We start from the raw sequence: 16,023 nt of genomic DNA on the forward strand, positions 1-16,023 counted from the left end.
CCTCAAAGTACCCAGATATTTCTTGAATTGGACTTGGCAACCTACCACCAATGGTCCCCTCCAACCTGCCAAGGCAAACTACACCCTTAAAAAACTGGGGGGGGGGGGGGGAGGCAGACCATAGCCTCCCTAGCAACAGTACTATCTTCTCCCTAGCAACAGTACTAAAACGGCCACCAAAGGTCCCCTCCAAGGCAAACTACTCCCTTAAAAAATGGGGGGGGGGAGGCAGACCATAGTCTCAAAATGACCACTTCAGGATCGCAGGCTAAGGTCTTTCATGCCTAACTGCCTGCACCCCTTATAGTTGGAGATGCTAGAGATGACCACCAAGCCCCTGTCCCTCCTGGCCGTCAGGGTAGCAGGCTGAGGTTTTTCACACCTATCTGCCTGCACCCTTTATAGCTGGAGATGCTGGAGATTGACCACAGAGCCCACATCCCTCCAGGCTGTCCTCTTCCCGAAAAATAAAAGGGGGGGGGGGAGGCAGACCACCCCACCTCTCAAGAAAACCCCCGTCCAGAGACCCTTGTAGCCAGACAGCTCGCTCAAACACCAATGACCCCCCTCACAGAAAGGCTGACCACCCCCAGCCCAATGCAGCTCAAACTCCCGGAGACTCAGCCAGAGGCCGCTGCCAAAACGCCGCCTAAGATGATCCTCAGGCGAAGGAACGGCCCGCCGATGCAGCGACAGGCTCCTGACCTTCCAATCGGAAGAGCCTGCAACGAAGCCTCCCCGAAGCTGCTGCGCCGATCAACGACGGAGAGAACTGAGGGGAACGTGGAGCTAGCTGTTAAAGCTGCTAGCCCCGCCCCTCACATTGCGCCCCAAACGGGCGACTTCTGACTCCTCCCTCCCAGGGAGGCAAACAGCGCAGAAGCAGCCTAGCAGCTACGCTGCAAGCTGCAAGCTTCCGAATGTGCCAATGACTTATTGTGTGGAGCTCTTGCAGAGTTCTGTGCCACACCAAATCAGGGCCTTGTGGATTTTGATACTGTTTGGAGGATTTTGCATGGCTCACTATGGCTTCTACTGCTCAAAACATACATGGAATTTACAATCACATGCTAGTTATCTGCATGCATGGATTTTTACGATTCTGCAGCATTGCCCCTTTCCACAGAAAGACCATCAGTGGAACAGAGTGACGGGTGACCATGTTTTTGGAGAAGAATCTTCCTTCACTTTTGCTATTATCACAGAATCCAGCTGCATGGCCATAATGTATTGCATTTGATTTCAGATAATGGTCCACACACATTGAAAATAATGGAATAATAAATGAATATATAGCTCAGGAAAACAGCAGTTACCTGTGGAAATCACCTGGGAGCAGCCCATCTCCAGAGAGAGGGCTTGTTTTGCTGAGTAATTATATTGTCCTTGAGGGACAGGGCCACCAGATACATATACACTCTTCCTTCCTATCAAGCCTACCCAATACCCTACTACTGTACACCCCAAGGCAACGCAAGAAATAGCACACGTGACCCATATCTTGACACAGTGCTTATGGTGTACCATCTTCTGGATAAAGCATCACATTGAATACTATTGAAGTGCAGAAAAGGGACCTCCAAGGCATATGGGGGAGAGCTTACAGGGCTCTCAGTACAGGGCCTACTGTAAGCTCCAGGAGAATTGGCTACATCAGAGGTGTGTGGCCTAATATGCAAAGGAGCTCCTGCTAGAATTCCACCTCTGGATGCCACAGAGGAGGGAGGGGTCCCCAATATGGTGCCCATAGGCATTACGATGCTCACCAAAGTTTATTTATTACTTTAGATTTCTATCCCGCCCTCTCCACAAGCAGACTCAGTTCTGTCAGACAGTCAGTTCAAACATCTACAATTGCAATTTAAAAATGATAGAATACCATTAAAACATTTTATGGTATTGTTCAGTATAGGTGGGATCTTCTGGCAGTGATCCTATGATCGTAGCTCCTCAGCAGTGCAGGATAGCAGTCCTCTCCTGGCTTAGATGTTGAAGGCCTGTTGAAATAGTTCAGCTTTGCAGGCCCTGCAGCATTGAGAGAGATCCCGCAGGGCCCTTATGGCCTACAGGAGGACATTCCACATTTCTGGTGCTGCCACTGAAAAGGCCCTAACATGTGTGGAACACAGTCTGGCCTACCTTGGTCGGGCGATAGATGGTAGGTTTTGTTTTCCCTGAATGCAGTGCTCTCTGGGAAACATGAGGAAAAAGACAGTCCTGTAGATAGGCAGGCCCTTGACCATAGAAGGCTTTAAAGGTCAATACCAACACCTTGAGGTAGAGGCACAAAAATTGCAGCATAGCATCTGGTTAGGGCTGCCAAGTCCAATTCCAGAAAATATCTGGGGACTTTGGGGGTGGAGCCAGGAGGCTTTGGGGGTGGAGCCAGGAGACACTGGGGTTGTCGTGCCTGCCCCAGACCCCGCCCTTGCTAACTCAGAGCAGGAGCCACCTGAAACTGATCAGGCCACACCAGGCCCTAGTGCATCCCCTCCTGAATCACCACCTCCTGTAAGCCGGCTACGTGAGAGGAGGCGACAGGAGTTCAGAAACAGACGGAGAGATGCACGCATTCGTGGGAGGAGAGATCTCAGCCCGGAGTACTAACAAGTTAACAAGCCAGCACAGTATATCTGTAACCCTGACCTCAAGGCAAACTGTGCTGGCAACGAATGACCCTCCTGGGACATGACTACGCTCTGCACCCTCTTGCTTGCTGCGAGAACCCGTGTAACTCCTGACCCGGCCTGAACCTTGGACTTGAACTTCTGGACTCTGACTTTGCTTTGTGGACTGACCTAGGTAATTGGCGTTGTTTTCTCTGGCTTCCGACCCCCTGCATTCCTGTGACCAACCTTTCTGTCTCCTCCTTCAGCCAGACTGATTTACGGTGTTGAAAAAATTGGACTGTTTTAACGACCACCCCTGCGCTCCTCCCCAGCCGGCTGACAGCGTTCTGGCCAGCTGCCGGACGTTGGCAGCCGTCGTTCCTTATCTGCAACCCGGGATTTGACAGGGGTGGAGCTAGGAGCAAGGGTGTGACAAGCACAATTGAACTCCAAAGGGAGTTCTGTCCATCACAATTAAAGGGACCTCACAACTTTTTAAATGCCTTCCTTCCCTCCACCCTCCCCTTCTCTGATTTTACCTCAGAGGCGGAGCGGGCAACGCCGCTGTGCTTCTGCCGCCTCTTCTCCGCTTCACTGTAGCTGCTCCTCCGAGATGGGCTCAGGCTGAGCCCATCTCGGTGGAGCAGCTAAGATGAAGAGGAGAAGAGGCGGCAGCTGCGCCGCGGCGTCGCCCGCTCCGCCTCTGAGGTGAAATCAGAGAAGGGGAGGGTGGAGGCAGGCCAGGGGCGTGGCAAGCCGTGAGTCCGGGTCCTAGAAGGACCCAGATTCGCGGCTCGCCACGCTCCTGGCCTGCCTCCACCCTCCCCTTCTCTGCTTTTACCTCAGGCGGAGCGGGCGATGCCGCTGCGCTGCTGCCGCCTCTTCTCCGCTTCATCTTAGCTGCTCCTCCGAGATGGGCTCAGCCTGAGCCCATCTCGGAGGAGCAGCTACGGTGAAGCGGAGAAGAGGCGGCAGCTGCGCAGCGGCATCGCCCACTCCAAGATGGGGCGGCTTGCCACGCTCCTTGGCGCCGTTTCCCCCCTTCCCCCCGTTTCCGTTTTTTTGAGGAGCGGGGGAAGAGGCTGGAAATCCTGAGGTCCCCCGCCAGGGCGGGAGGGTTGGGAAGCCTACATCTGGTGCCTCTCCCCAAAATAACTTCCAGGTTTCAAAAAAATTGGACATGGGTTCCACTTCCATGAGCCCCAAAACAAGGTGCTCGTATCCTTCATTATTTCTGATAGAAGAAGGCATTTAAAAGATTTGTGGTCTCTTTAAATGTGATGGCCAGAACTCCCTTTTGGAGTTCAATTATGCTTGTCACAACCTTGCTCCTGGCTCCACCCCCAACGTCTCCTGGCTCCACCACTAAAGTCCCCAGATATTTCTTGAAATGGACTTGGCAACCCTAAGGCAGATGGAGCAGCCTGAGTTGGTAGAGCCCTGTCCCATTTGCCCTACTGGACCAGCCTCCATGGATTGTCTGCCAATTTGACTGGATGACTGTCAATCCTAACATAGCAGGAGGAACGTGAGAAGACGATATTCATGCTGTGTGTAATGGTAACTCCTCATATACACCTTTTTTTCCTGGACTCAAAAGTTCCAACTGCTGTAGCCCTTCCTCACAACCTTATCAACTCTATTGATTGATCTAGTTACTGAAATTAGTCCAAAGAGAAACCTCAGGGAAATGATTGTGTGAGGATATGTTTCCTCATGGCAGAAATAAGCAGCCTATTTCTGAATTGAAAATATACTGATATTGTTCTAGAGGGACACAATCTCAAGGGCCCCCAAAGATTTATTAGAAGCGTTCAGATGTCAATGCTTATCCATGCCTCCTCTTTCTTTCTGGCAAGCCAGTCGCATGGAGCACCAACATCACAGCTGGGCTTCTTGGTAAAAAAGAACAGGATGTTGCAATAGTCACACACACCAGTTGTGGCAGAAGCTTTTTGATGACTTTTCTCCTAGATGGAGCAGTACTTTCAAAGCTCCTGAGGTACAGTAATGGCAATAACAAAGGCAACTGAAGTGGGACCTTAAATGGATGTAAAAAGCGATTGTGCTTCTTGAAGGAAATTACAAAGATTTATGATAAAATTATGGCTAGAAAAGAGAGATTCTGACTAATGAAACTGAGGGATCATGAGGTATTCCAGGGTTCTCGGCTGCATCCAATTTAATTTTAAGGCATCATGAGCACCATAAGGATTACAAACCTTGGATTGCTGTTGGCTATGGATTTTGTAATTTGACTGATTATTTCATTGTATAGTATTGTTTTAAGTCTTATATCTCAATGTTCTTTTACTGGTTTTTAGCCACCCTGAGCCTGTTAAGGAGAGGGCAGGATATAAATTTAATACAAGAAATAAAGAAATAAAAGTGCTTCTCTCCATTTGATCCTTTCAAAAATATGCAACCTCCAATGGAGGATTCTCAGGCTTGCCAGAATTTATTTTGTCAATTCTTGGGCAGATTACACAAAAAGTAAATAACCATTGACTGACTTCTGAGGTTTGGAGCTAAGATCTTGTCCCCATCTCCTAGCGGAAACATCACTAATACCTTATGCAGAAGATCACTCAAAGTTCATGTTTTGCTATTACCAGGGTGGTGGAGGTGCATCCCCTCTCTCCCTAACTGGATACCATATCTCTTTAGCATTTCTCTTTCTATGGAGACAAATAGCCAGATAAGAGTATATCATATGCAATGATGACTCTGTTCTCTAATTCCAGATGGAGTTCACCAACGGGACAGTTCAGGAATTCATTTTGCTGGGCTTTGAAGTTGGGCAGTTTCAACGACTTCTGCTCCTCACCTTTTTCACTCTTCTTTACATGCTCACCATAGCTGAGAACATCACCATCATCATGTTGGTGCATCTTGACACCCACTTGTCCCGGCTTCCCATGTACGTCCTGCTGAGCAACTTCTCCTGGCTGGAGATCTGCTATGTGAGCACCACTGTGCCCCGCATGCTCTTAGACCTGGCATTGTCCAACAAGATGGTCTCCTTCAGTTCCTGCTTCCTCCAGTTCTACATCTTCTGCTCTCTTGGCAGTACCGAATGCTTCTTCCTTTCTTCTATGGCCTTGGATCGGTACTTGGCCATCTGCCACCCACTGCGATATCCACAGATCATGTCCCCAAATTTTTGCTACATCTTAGTAACTGTTTGTTGGGTCCTTGGCTTCCTGGCATACATTGTCCCAGTCACACTGATCTCCCAGATGTCTTACTGTGGTCCTAACATAATTGACCATTTTTTGTGTGATCCTGGCCCAATTCTGGCTTTGGCTTGCCCCCCACTTCCAAAGGCTCCCCTCATTAGTCAGATTGTCATGGATATTTTGGTGATCTTAGGCAACATTTTGTTTTCTGTGCTGTCCTACGGTTCTGTGATTGTCACCTTGATTAAAAACTCTAGCAAAGGCAATCGGGCAAAGTCCTTCTCCACCATATCATTCCACTTGTTGGTGGTCACACTCTTCTATGGCCCATTAGCAGGGATGTATGTACAGCCAGAGGGAAAAACTGATTCAAATATCACTAAGACTGTAACACTCTTTTATACTGCCTTAACACCCTTCCTCAACCCCCTGATTTACTGTCTGAGGAATGATCAGGTGAAAGAGGCACTGTTCCGATTATGGAGGAGAAAGGCGGTCTTTTTGAAAAGTAAAATTGACAGTGTAAAAAAGAGGAAAGGGACAGGAAATATATAACAAAACATTCAAGATTAGTGTATGAGGAAAAGCTGATCTGTACAATGGTGGACAACAGAAAGGCTTAAACGGCACTATTATCCGAGTTCATCACGTGCGCTCTCCTGCCTTCTTTGGTTTTATATACTCCAAGTCCTATTGTCCCTTTATAGATTTTCTGGCCATCCCAGAAGAGTCTTTTTAGCCAGATTTAATGTGCTCCCTACTGCTTTTCTTAGTGGGTGCTACATGAGAAAGCCCTATTCCAAGAGATTGTGTGGTTGTGGATCTGGCTCTTTTGCAACTGTAAAACGTGTCTTTTTGTTTGCCAAAGGTATAACTACTTAAGAAAACAGTTTATCGACTCACAGATTTCTGATATTGATCTGCATGTGGAAAATAAGCTCCAACTTTTGCTTGCTTTGATCTAACCATCCAAGTTTCAGTTGTAAAATTTCTTCTGAGAGTGTTTAGATTTAAGACACAAGATGAGGATTTTAAGAAAATGGAAAACGATGTTTTATGTTGTGCACTTTGCTTATTCTAAACATTTATTTTGTAAAATCTGTAAAATCTATATTATTGATGAATTTTCTATTTCATTGCCTTTGGCTTATGACCAAATGGTCTGTGAGCAATAAATATATATATGATACGAAAAGAAAAAAGAGGTACTGTTCTCTGTTCAGTGTTTCCAACCCCTTTGTGCACTGGAAGACAACAACACACATTTCCACTAGAATACTATGTAGGTGCTTTTGAAGCATTTATTCTGTAATAAATACAGTAAAATGAATTCTCCATTATTTTGTCAGTCTCTCCCAACTGTATAATTCTTACGCATTCCAGCAAGTGCAAAAAAAATAATCGTATGCAAAAACCACTACTGTTTCTCTATATGATCTAACTGTAGGTAATGCTGATATATATTTGTAGATATGTTATAAAGATGGTTTTAGTGTCGTTGGCTCAATATAGAATGATTATATTTTGAAAATCAAATATTTGAAATGTGAACTCTCCCATTCTCCCAAAAAATTCTCCCCAAAATCAAATAACTACTTGAGAGCCAGTTTGGTGTAGTGGTTAAGTGGCAGACTCTTATCTGGGAGAACTGGGTTTGATTCCCCACTCCTTCACTTGCAGCTACTGCAATGGCCTTGGGTCAACCAAAGCTCTTGCAGAGCTGTCCTTGAAAAAGGGCAGCTGCTGCGAGAGCTCTCTCAGCCTCACCTACCTGACAGGGTGTCTGGTGTGGGGGCGAAGGTAAAGTAGATTGTGACTGCTCTGAGATTCAGAGTATAGGGTGGGCTATAAATCCAATATCATCATCTTCTTCTTCTTCTTTTATTTTTCTGAGTTTGAAATGTGAACTATCCCATTCTCCCAAAAATGTCACTGAGAACATGAGAGCATTTGGTTATCTCTTCCCTTTCTTAACACCTGGTGAGGGTTGGTTTAGTTTAACCTTTTAGCTTAAGGGACAGGTGAACAACTGCTCGTCTCATTAGTTCAATTTTCAAGGATGTTTCGGTGATCCTTGGTAATATCGTGTTTGTTGTGCTGTCTTAGGCCCAGTGATTGTCACCCTGATTTTAAAAGGTCATCAGGTAAGGTAATTAGCAAAGGTAATCAGTTAAAATCCTCCTCCATCATATCATTTCACTTAATTATAGTGTCTCAGGTGAAGGAAGCACTATGCAAGTTGTGGAGAAGAAAGACAATAGTTTTGAACAGAAAGGTGACCATGTCAGGTGGATGCCATGTTCTTTAAAGTACAATAAAATTTCCAGGGTATATGCTTAGTAGCTCCTACCCTGGACACCTTTTTGGTCTTTAAGGTTGCTACTGGCCTCAAGTGTAAAAAGGAGGAAAGCGAGAGGAAATATACGACAAAACATCTGAGATTTCCATCAAAGATAGATGACTACTGTTTTTACCCATACAAGAAGCGACCCTTTCCCTGTTCAGTGTTTATTGGATTGCTCAGGTAGGCAGCCCCCAAATTAGTCTAAGGTTGTGGAGGGTCACGGTGGAGCTTGTCATTTTCCTAGTAGAGACTGCATCAAGGGACTTTTGATGGTTGTGAAAAGGAACTCTTTGTGAAATGGAACACATGTCAAAGGTCTTGCCATGCTTGACAACACAACACCACCAAATTTCAAATGCAATGTTATGTAGATCCCCTTGTACGAATGAATAATTTGTTGTTGTTGTTGTTAATGACAGTCCCAACTGTATGATTTTCATGTGCTCCATGAAGTAACCACCACAAATTTGCCCTCACCATTTTATAGTTAATTTAAAATGCCACAAGGCCCTAATGTGCTTATTGTATGGAGCTCTTGTAGAGTTCTGTGCCACACCAGATCAGGGCCTTGTGAATTCTGGTACTGTTTGGAGGATTTTGCATGGCTCAGTATGGCTTCTACCCCTCAAAACATACATGGAATTTACAATCACATGCTAATTTTCTGCATGCATGGATTTTTATGATTTTGTAGCATTGCCCCATTCCAGAAAAAGACCGTGGAACAGAGTGACGAGTGATCATTTTGGAGAAGAATCTTCCTTCACTTTTGCTATTATCACTAATCTAGCTGCTTGGCCATAATATATTACATTTGATTTAAGATAATGATCCACACACATTGAAAATAATGGAATAATAAATAAATATATAGCTCAGGAAAACAACAGTTTCTTGTGAAAATCACCTGGGAGCAGAATATCTCCAGAGAGAAAGCTTGTTTTGGTGGGTAATTATATCGTCCTTGAGGGACAAAGGCACCAGATACATATACACTCTTCCTTCCTATCAAGCCTATCCAATACCTCACAACTGTACACCCCAAGGAGACACAAGAAATAACACACGTGACCCATATCTTGACACAGTGCTTATGGTGTACCATCTTCTGGATAAAGCATCGCATTGAATACTATTGAAGTGTAGAAAAGGGATCTCCAAGGCATATGGGGGAGAGCTTACAAGGCTCTCAGTACAGAGCCTACTGTAAGCTCCAGGAGAATTGGCTACATCAGAGGTGTGTGGCCTAATATGTTAAGGAGCTCCTGCTAGAATTCCACCCCTGGATGCCACAGAGGAGGGAGGGGTCCCCAATATGGTGCCCATAGGCATTATGATGTCCACCAAAGTTTATTTATTTATTACTTTAGATTTCTATCCCGCCCTCTCCTCAAGCAGACTCAGTTCTGTCAGACAGTCAGTTCAAACATCTACCATTGCAATTTAAAAAATGATAGAATACCATTAAAACATTTTATGGTGCTGTGTCGTGGGGCCAGCCCACGCACCAGTGAGAAAAGTAAGATTTACACGACAATGAAAACACACACGCACAGAGACACACACAGGGAGGCGCCTGGATTAGTTTCTAAAGGTCATCAGAGTTGCTAGCAGCTTCTCATAATTCATGAAACTCTTTGTTCGCTGCTGCGCAATACCAGGATGGCCGTTTTTATTTATTTCATGACCTCATAACATTCCACTTGCTCCAGCCAATTATCCACCGTATCAGCTCAACGTGACCACAAATTACACCTGCGCAAATCTCTCAAACCTAGCATGTTTCTCTAGTACCATAAATCAAGTTTGTCTGCAAAACATTCCATCCATGCACTTTTCTCTCTCCCTCTCAAACCTTCATTACTACTTCTTGTCTGCACTTAAATCTACATCACTGCACCTTCTTTGCACTTAAACTAAATCCCCACAGTGCTGTTCAACATCAGTAGAGAGCTCGTGGCACAGAATAGTAAAGCAGCAGTACTGCAATCTGAACTCTCTGCTCATGACCTGAGTTCGATCCCAGTGGAAGCTGGTTCAGGAAGCTGGCTCCAGGTTGACTCAGCCTTCTATCCTTCCGAGGTTGGTAAAATGAGTCCCCAGCTTGCTGGGGGGAAAGTGTAGATGACTGGGGAATGCAATGGCAAACTACCCCATGAAAATGTTGTGAAAGCAGAGTCGGAAACGACTGGTGCTTGCACAGGGGACTACCTTTACCTTTTCAACTTCAGTATAGTCAGGATCTTCTGACAGTCATCCTATGATCGTAGTTCCTCAGCAGTGTAGGATGGCAGTCCTCTCCTGGTTTAGATGTTGAAGGCCTGTTGAAATAGTTCCATTTTGCAGGCCCTGCGGAATTGAGAGAGATCCCACAGGACCCTTCTCACCTCCGGGAGGACATTCACATTTCTGGTGCTGCCACCAAGAAGGCCCTAGCCCGTGTGGCACACAGTCTGGCCTCCTTTGGTCAGGGGATAGATAGTAGATTTTGTGTTCCTGAATGCAGTGCTCTCTGGGGAATTGCGGAGAAAGGCAGTCCTGTAGATAGGCAGGTCCCCAACCATAAAGGGCTTTAAAGGTCAATACCAACACCTTGAAAATGACTTGGAACACAATAGGTAGCCAGTGCAGCTCTTTCAGCACTGGTTGAATGTTTTCCCATCGAGGGAGCCCCATTAGCAGCCGTGCTGCAATGTTCTGCACCAGCTGTAGTTTCCGAGTCAGGGTCAAGGGTAGTTCCATGTAGAGAGCATTAAAGTGATCTATTCTCGAGGTGACCATAGCATGGATCACCATTGCTAAGTTGTCAGACTTCCTGTTTGGTTTGGAAGACAGGCTGCAACTCCCTAGCAAGGGGGATTTTTTTTTCACTGTTCAGGGTATTAAAGACCTCTGGGGGGGGGGTCTATGCCCATTAACCTTAGTCAAAGGTTAATCCAAGATGACGTTAAATTCCTTTAGCTGTTGATTTTGATTTAGGGAGAGGCAGGGAGCTGCCTTCTTCAGATCTTGAGATCCAGCAATAGAGGGTACGTCAGTCATGCATCTACAGTGGAATTAAAGTCATTAATTTGACTTAAGCCTGTCAGAATCCAAACACTTAAAGACGGACTGACTTTAATTGCAAGGTAACAAAGCGAAGTGTCGCAAGAAATAACATCTGGTTAAGGTACTTTAATCTATTCTTATCTCTACTCCAAGAGACCTTGAATTAAACGTTGTGTGGAATAAAAACAGATGAAGTTGAAGCGTAACTGAATAAAGATAATTACCTTATTAAGTTTGAACTCTGAAACTTTGAAAGTAAAAAGGCTGTAGCAGAACCTGAAAATAAAAGAGGGAGTTGTTGTGACGGACTGTGGTCTGCGGTTGGTGACGTGTAAAGAAGATCGCTTCTTGTTGTGTATTCACTCCTACAAACTGTTGGAATCTAAACAGACTGAACTGAACTAAGGCATAATTGAAAGAAAATTCAGCCTGTGAAAACTGGATGTTGTCAACTTAATAGCCTCGAAAGATATTTGAGAAAAGGACAAGTTGTTTTGAATACTTGTGGCTGTGGCTTCTTCACGAATCTCAAAGGCTGTGATACTAGACACGAGATCAGAGCAATCTGCACCAGGAAGTAAAAGGGACTGGCCAATAATACAAAGTCTGTAAGGATTACAAAAGCTGTGACATTTGACATTTGAACCAGGAAGGAATTTAAAGATCAAGAAAGACCTTTCTAGGAATTGAACTTTACCATAGAGAAACAACAATTGCCATCTTAAAAGGGAGAAAAACTGTCAAATTTGTTAAAAATCAATATCTCTGCTTAGGAAGATAGGAGGAAAACGAAATTAGTCTCATTTGAAAAAGCATGTTCTAAGCTATTGGACTGGGTGTTGAATTTTAATTGGTGAACTTTTTAAGGTTTGGTGACTTTTTATATGTCAGAAGGGAGAGTAACTCGTGCAAGGGCTCACTCATTTGACAAGATGCAATCCCAATTTGACTCTCTGGAATCGAAAATGTTAAAAGCTATGGACAAAATGCAAATGGCAATGAAAAAAGAATTCAAAAAGGAAATTGGAGATCTCAGAAAAGATATAGAGGGTTTCAAAGATGAGATAAAAAATAGAGTTAAAGAGGTAGAGGGAAAAGTGGATACACATGCCTCTATCTTGTTAAAACTCCAAGAGAAGGTTACAATACATGATTGCAAGTTGATGGAAACTCAAGTTCGTCTGAGAGGGGTACCTGAAAAGGAAGAGGCAGATTTAATGGAATATATGGTGAACATTATCACTGAATATTTAGAGGAAGACCCTGACAAATTTAGGAGTATGCTGGATGGTGCCTACAGAGTCAACTCAGCATATGTGAAGGATAAAGACCTGCCAAGAGACATTGTTATAAGACTAAGATCAAAAGATTTGGCAGGAAAAATTTTGAGCAAAGGTTTCCAAAAAGCTTGGGCCATAGAAGGGAGCAAAATTAAAATAATGAAAGAGCTACCAAGACAAGTGATCAGTGATAGGAAGAAATACAAGAAGTTAACCGACCAGCTGCGTGCAGAGGGCACAAGATATAGATGGATAATACCTGAAGGTCTTGGATTTGAACAACATGGGAAAAGGATTACAATAAGGAGTGAACATGAGATGCATAGCTTTTTTGAAGAGAACAAAGAATCAACATCATAATGGAGTATAAACTATTATCTTGGAATATAAATGGACTAAATTCACCACAGAAAAGAAGAAGAACATTTTATTGGATTAAAAAACAAAAATGCAACATAATTTGTTTACAGGAAGTTCATATACAACGCAAAGACAGAAAATTTTTGTGGAATAGAAATTTGGGGCTGGAATTTTTCTAATTAGCAGAACAAAAGAAAAGAGGGGTAGTCTTTTATATCAAAGAACAACTTGAGCCAAAACTAATATTTAAAGATAAAGAAGGAAGATATATCGCTGTAGAAGTGACAATTGAGGCGAAAAAAACATGATTATTAGGATTATATGCTCCCAACGGAGCGAAAGATACATTTTTTAAAGACATAAATCGGCATCTGGATGAAAAGACATATGATCAGGTTTTGATGATGGCAATTTTAATGGGACAATACAAAATAATATTGACAGATCAAGCCAAAAGAAGAATGACAAAGAAGGAAAGCTACCAAATTCTTTCTTTGAGTTGATTAAACAGGAGAACTTAGAAGACATTTGGAGAAAATTTAACCCTGAAGTAAGAGACTATACATTCTTCTCAGCGAGACATAACTCTTTCTCTAGAATAGACATGCTATGGGGTTCCCAAAGCTTGAGCCTCATAACAAAAAAAATTGAGATTCTACCAAAGGTTTGGGTGGACCATAATCCAATATGTTGGTCTACAAAATTGCAAAAGAAAACAAGAAGATGGAGAATCAATGAGGGCTTACTACAAGACAAAGACATTGTGGCATCCTTAGAAAAGGAGACTGCAGCATTTTTCCAAATAAATGAAACTGATGATATGGAATTTCAAACAGTATGGGAGACCTATAAAGCAGTAATGAGAGGACTATTAATCACATTGAACAATATAAAAGAGCCAAAAAAGAAAGGTTGTCAGCATTGCAAAATGAAATAAATAAAAAAGAAAGGGATTTGAAAAAAGGCTAGGAAAAAAGAAATTAATAAAAGAAATTACGATATTACAAACCCAAGTTAAGCACTTGCTGAACAAAGAATTAGAATGGAATTTAAAAAGTTTGAAGCAGAAATCGTTTGAAAGTGCGAATAAACCCGGAAAATATTTGGCCTGGCAATTGAAGAAAAAGAAAGAAAATAAAATCATAAATAAAATTATGGTAAATGGAAAAGCAATAGTAAATCAAGAAGGAATCAAAAGAGAATTTTTTAAATATTATGCAAATTTATTTAAAGGTGTGAACATTAGGAAAGAAAAAGTGGAAGAGTATCTACGGAATATCCAAGTGGCACCTCTGACTGAGTACACGAAGAAGATTTTAAATGACCCAATAGAGAAAATCGAAATAGAAGCAGCAATAAAAGCAATGAAAGATGGCAAAGCCCCAGGGCCAGATGGATTTACATCAAAATTTTACAAAACTCTTAAGGATGAGATAACACCCAAACTGATGAAATTGTTAAATACGATAAGAGAAGAAGGGAAAATTCCAAATACTTGGAAGGAAGCTGTAATTTCTTTGATTAAGAACATAAGAACATAAGAGAAGCCATGTTGGATCAGGCCAACGGCCCATCAAGTCCAACACTCTGTGTCACACAGTGGCCAAAAAATTTATATACACACATACACTGTGGCTAATAGCCACTGATGGACCTGTGCTCCATATTTTTATCTAAACCCTTCTTGAAGGTGGCTATACTTGTGGCCACCACCACCTCCTGTGGCAGTGAATTCCACATGTTAATCACCCTTTGGGTGAAGAAGTACTTCCTTTTATCCATTTTAACCTGTCTGCTCAGCAATTTCATCAAATGCCCACGAGTTCTTGTATTGTGAGAAAGGGAGAAAAGTACTTCTTTCTCTACTTTCTCCATCCCATGCATTATCTTGTAAACCTCTATCATGTCACCCCGCAGTCGACATTTCTCCAAGCTAAAGAGTCCCAAGCGTTTCAACCTTTCTTCATAGGGAAAGTGCTCCACCCCTTTAATCATTCTAGTTGCCCTTCTCTGGACTTTCTCCAATGCTATAATATCCTTTTTTCCTAAAGAAGACAAAGATATCACAAATGTAAAGAATTATAGACCAATTTCATTGCTGAATAATGACTATAAGATTTATACAAGAATTTTAGCAGAACGATTGAAGCAATATTTGACCAACTTTATAAACAAAGACCAAGCCGGATTTCTTCCTAAAAGACAAATAAGAGACAATGTAAGAGCTGTTATTAATGTTGTGGAATACTATGAGAAGCATCCAGAAAAGGAAGCGGCCTTATTCTTTGTGGATGCAAAAAAAGCCTTTGACAATTTGAACTGGGACTTTATGTTTGTGGTAATGGAAAAAATAAACTTAGGGGAACAATTTATAAAAATGACAAGAGCAATATATACGGATCAACAAGCAAAATTGTGCATAAATGCAGATCTTACCAAAGAATTGAAAGTAAGTAAAGGAACAAGGCAAGGATGTCCGTTATCACCATTGTTGTTTATAATGACTCTTGAAATTTTGTTACAACAAATACAAAAGGATAAAGAAATAGAAGGAGTAAAAATTAGAAGATTCTCTTATAAATATAAAGCTTTTGCAGATGACATAGTGTTCATATTAGAGAATCCGATTCAAGTGTCACCATTGCTGTTAGCCAAGATAAAAGAATATGGAGAGTTAGCAGGACTATATATAAATAAAGAGAAATCGAAATTCTTATGTAAAAATATGTAACCAAATAAAATAAAAGAATTGCAAAAGGTGACGGGCTGTGAGGTCACTACTAAAGTCAAATATCTTGGAATAGAGATAACAATGAAGAATATTGATCTATTCAAAAATAACTATGAAAAACTGTGGTGTAAGATGGACAAGGATTTGATGAAATGGAATAGACTTAACTTGTCCTTATTGGGCAGGATAGCTGCATTTAAGATGAATATTTTGCCAAGAATAACGTATTTGTTTCAAACCATCCCGGTTGTAAAAGGTGCCAAACAATTTAACAAATGGCAAAGGAAGATTTCTGACTTTATTTGGGCCAGAAAGAAACCAAGGATTAAGATGAAGATTTTAATAGATGCCAAAGAGAGAGGTGGTTTTCAACTCCCGGATTTAAGATTGTATCATGATGCGGTTTGTTTGACATGGATCAAAGATTGGATAATGCTGTTAGATAAAAAACCTTTGTGGTTAGAGGCTCATG

General features: G+C 42.5%; 1 protein-coding gene across 1 annotated transcript; it reads left to right on the top strand.

The window, feature by feature from the left end:
* Nucleotides 1-5,353: 5,353 nt before the first annotated feature.
* Nucleotides 5,354-6,343, top strand: LOC132583262 (olfactory receptor 11H6-like). The gene has a single exon (XM_060254929.1). It carries the CDS (start codon nt 5,354-5,356, stop codon nt 6,341-6,343), a length of 990 nt encoding a protein of 329 aa, XP_060110912.1.
* The last annotated feature ends 9,680 nt before the right edge of the window (nt 6,344-16,023 follow it).

Source organism: Heteronotia binoei, chromosome 15 (genome assembly GCF_032191835.1).
Source record: "Heteronotia binoei isolate CCM8104 ecotype False Entrance Well chromosome 15, APGP_CSIRO_Hbin_v1, whole genome shotgun sequence".
Lineage (NCBI taxonomy): Eukaryota > Metazoa > Chordata > Lepidosauria > Squamata > Gekkonidae > Heteronotia > Heteronotia binoei.

What these genes read in the sequence shown, in the direction of transcription:
- LOC132583262 (XM_060254929.1), top strand. Translation starts at nt 5,354, where the DNA reads ATGGAGTTCACCAACGGGACAGTTCAGGAATTCATTTTGCTGGGCTTT.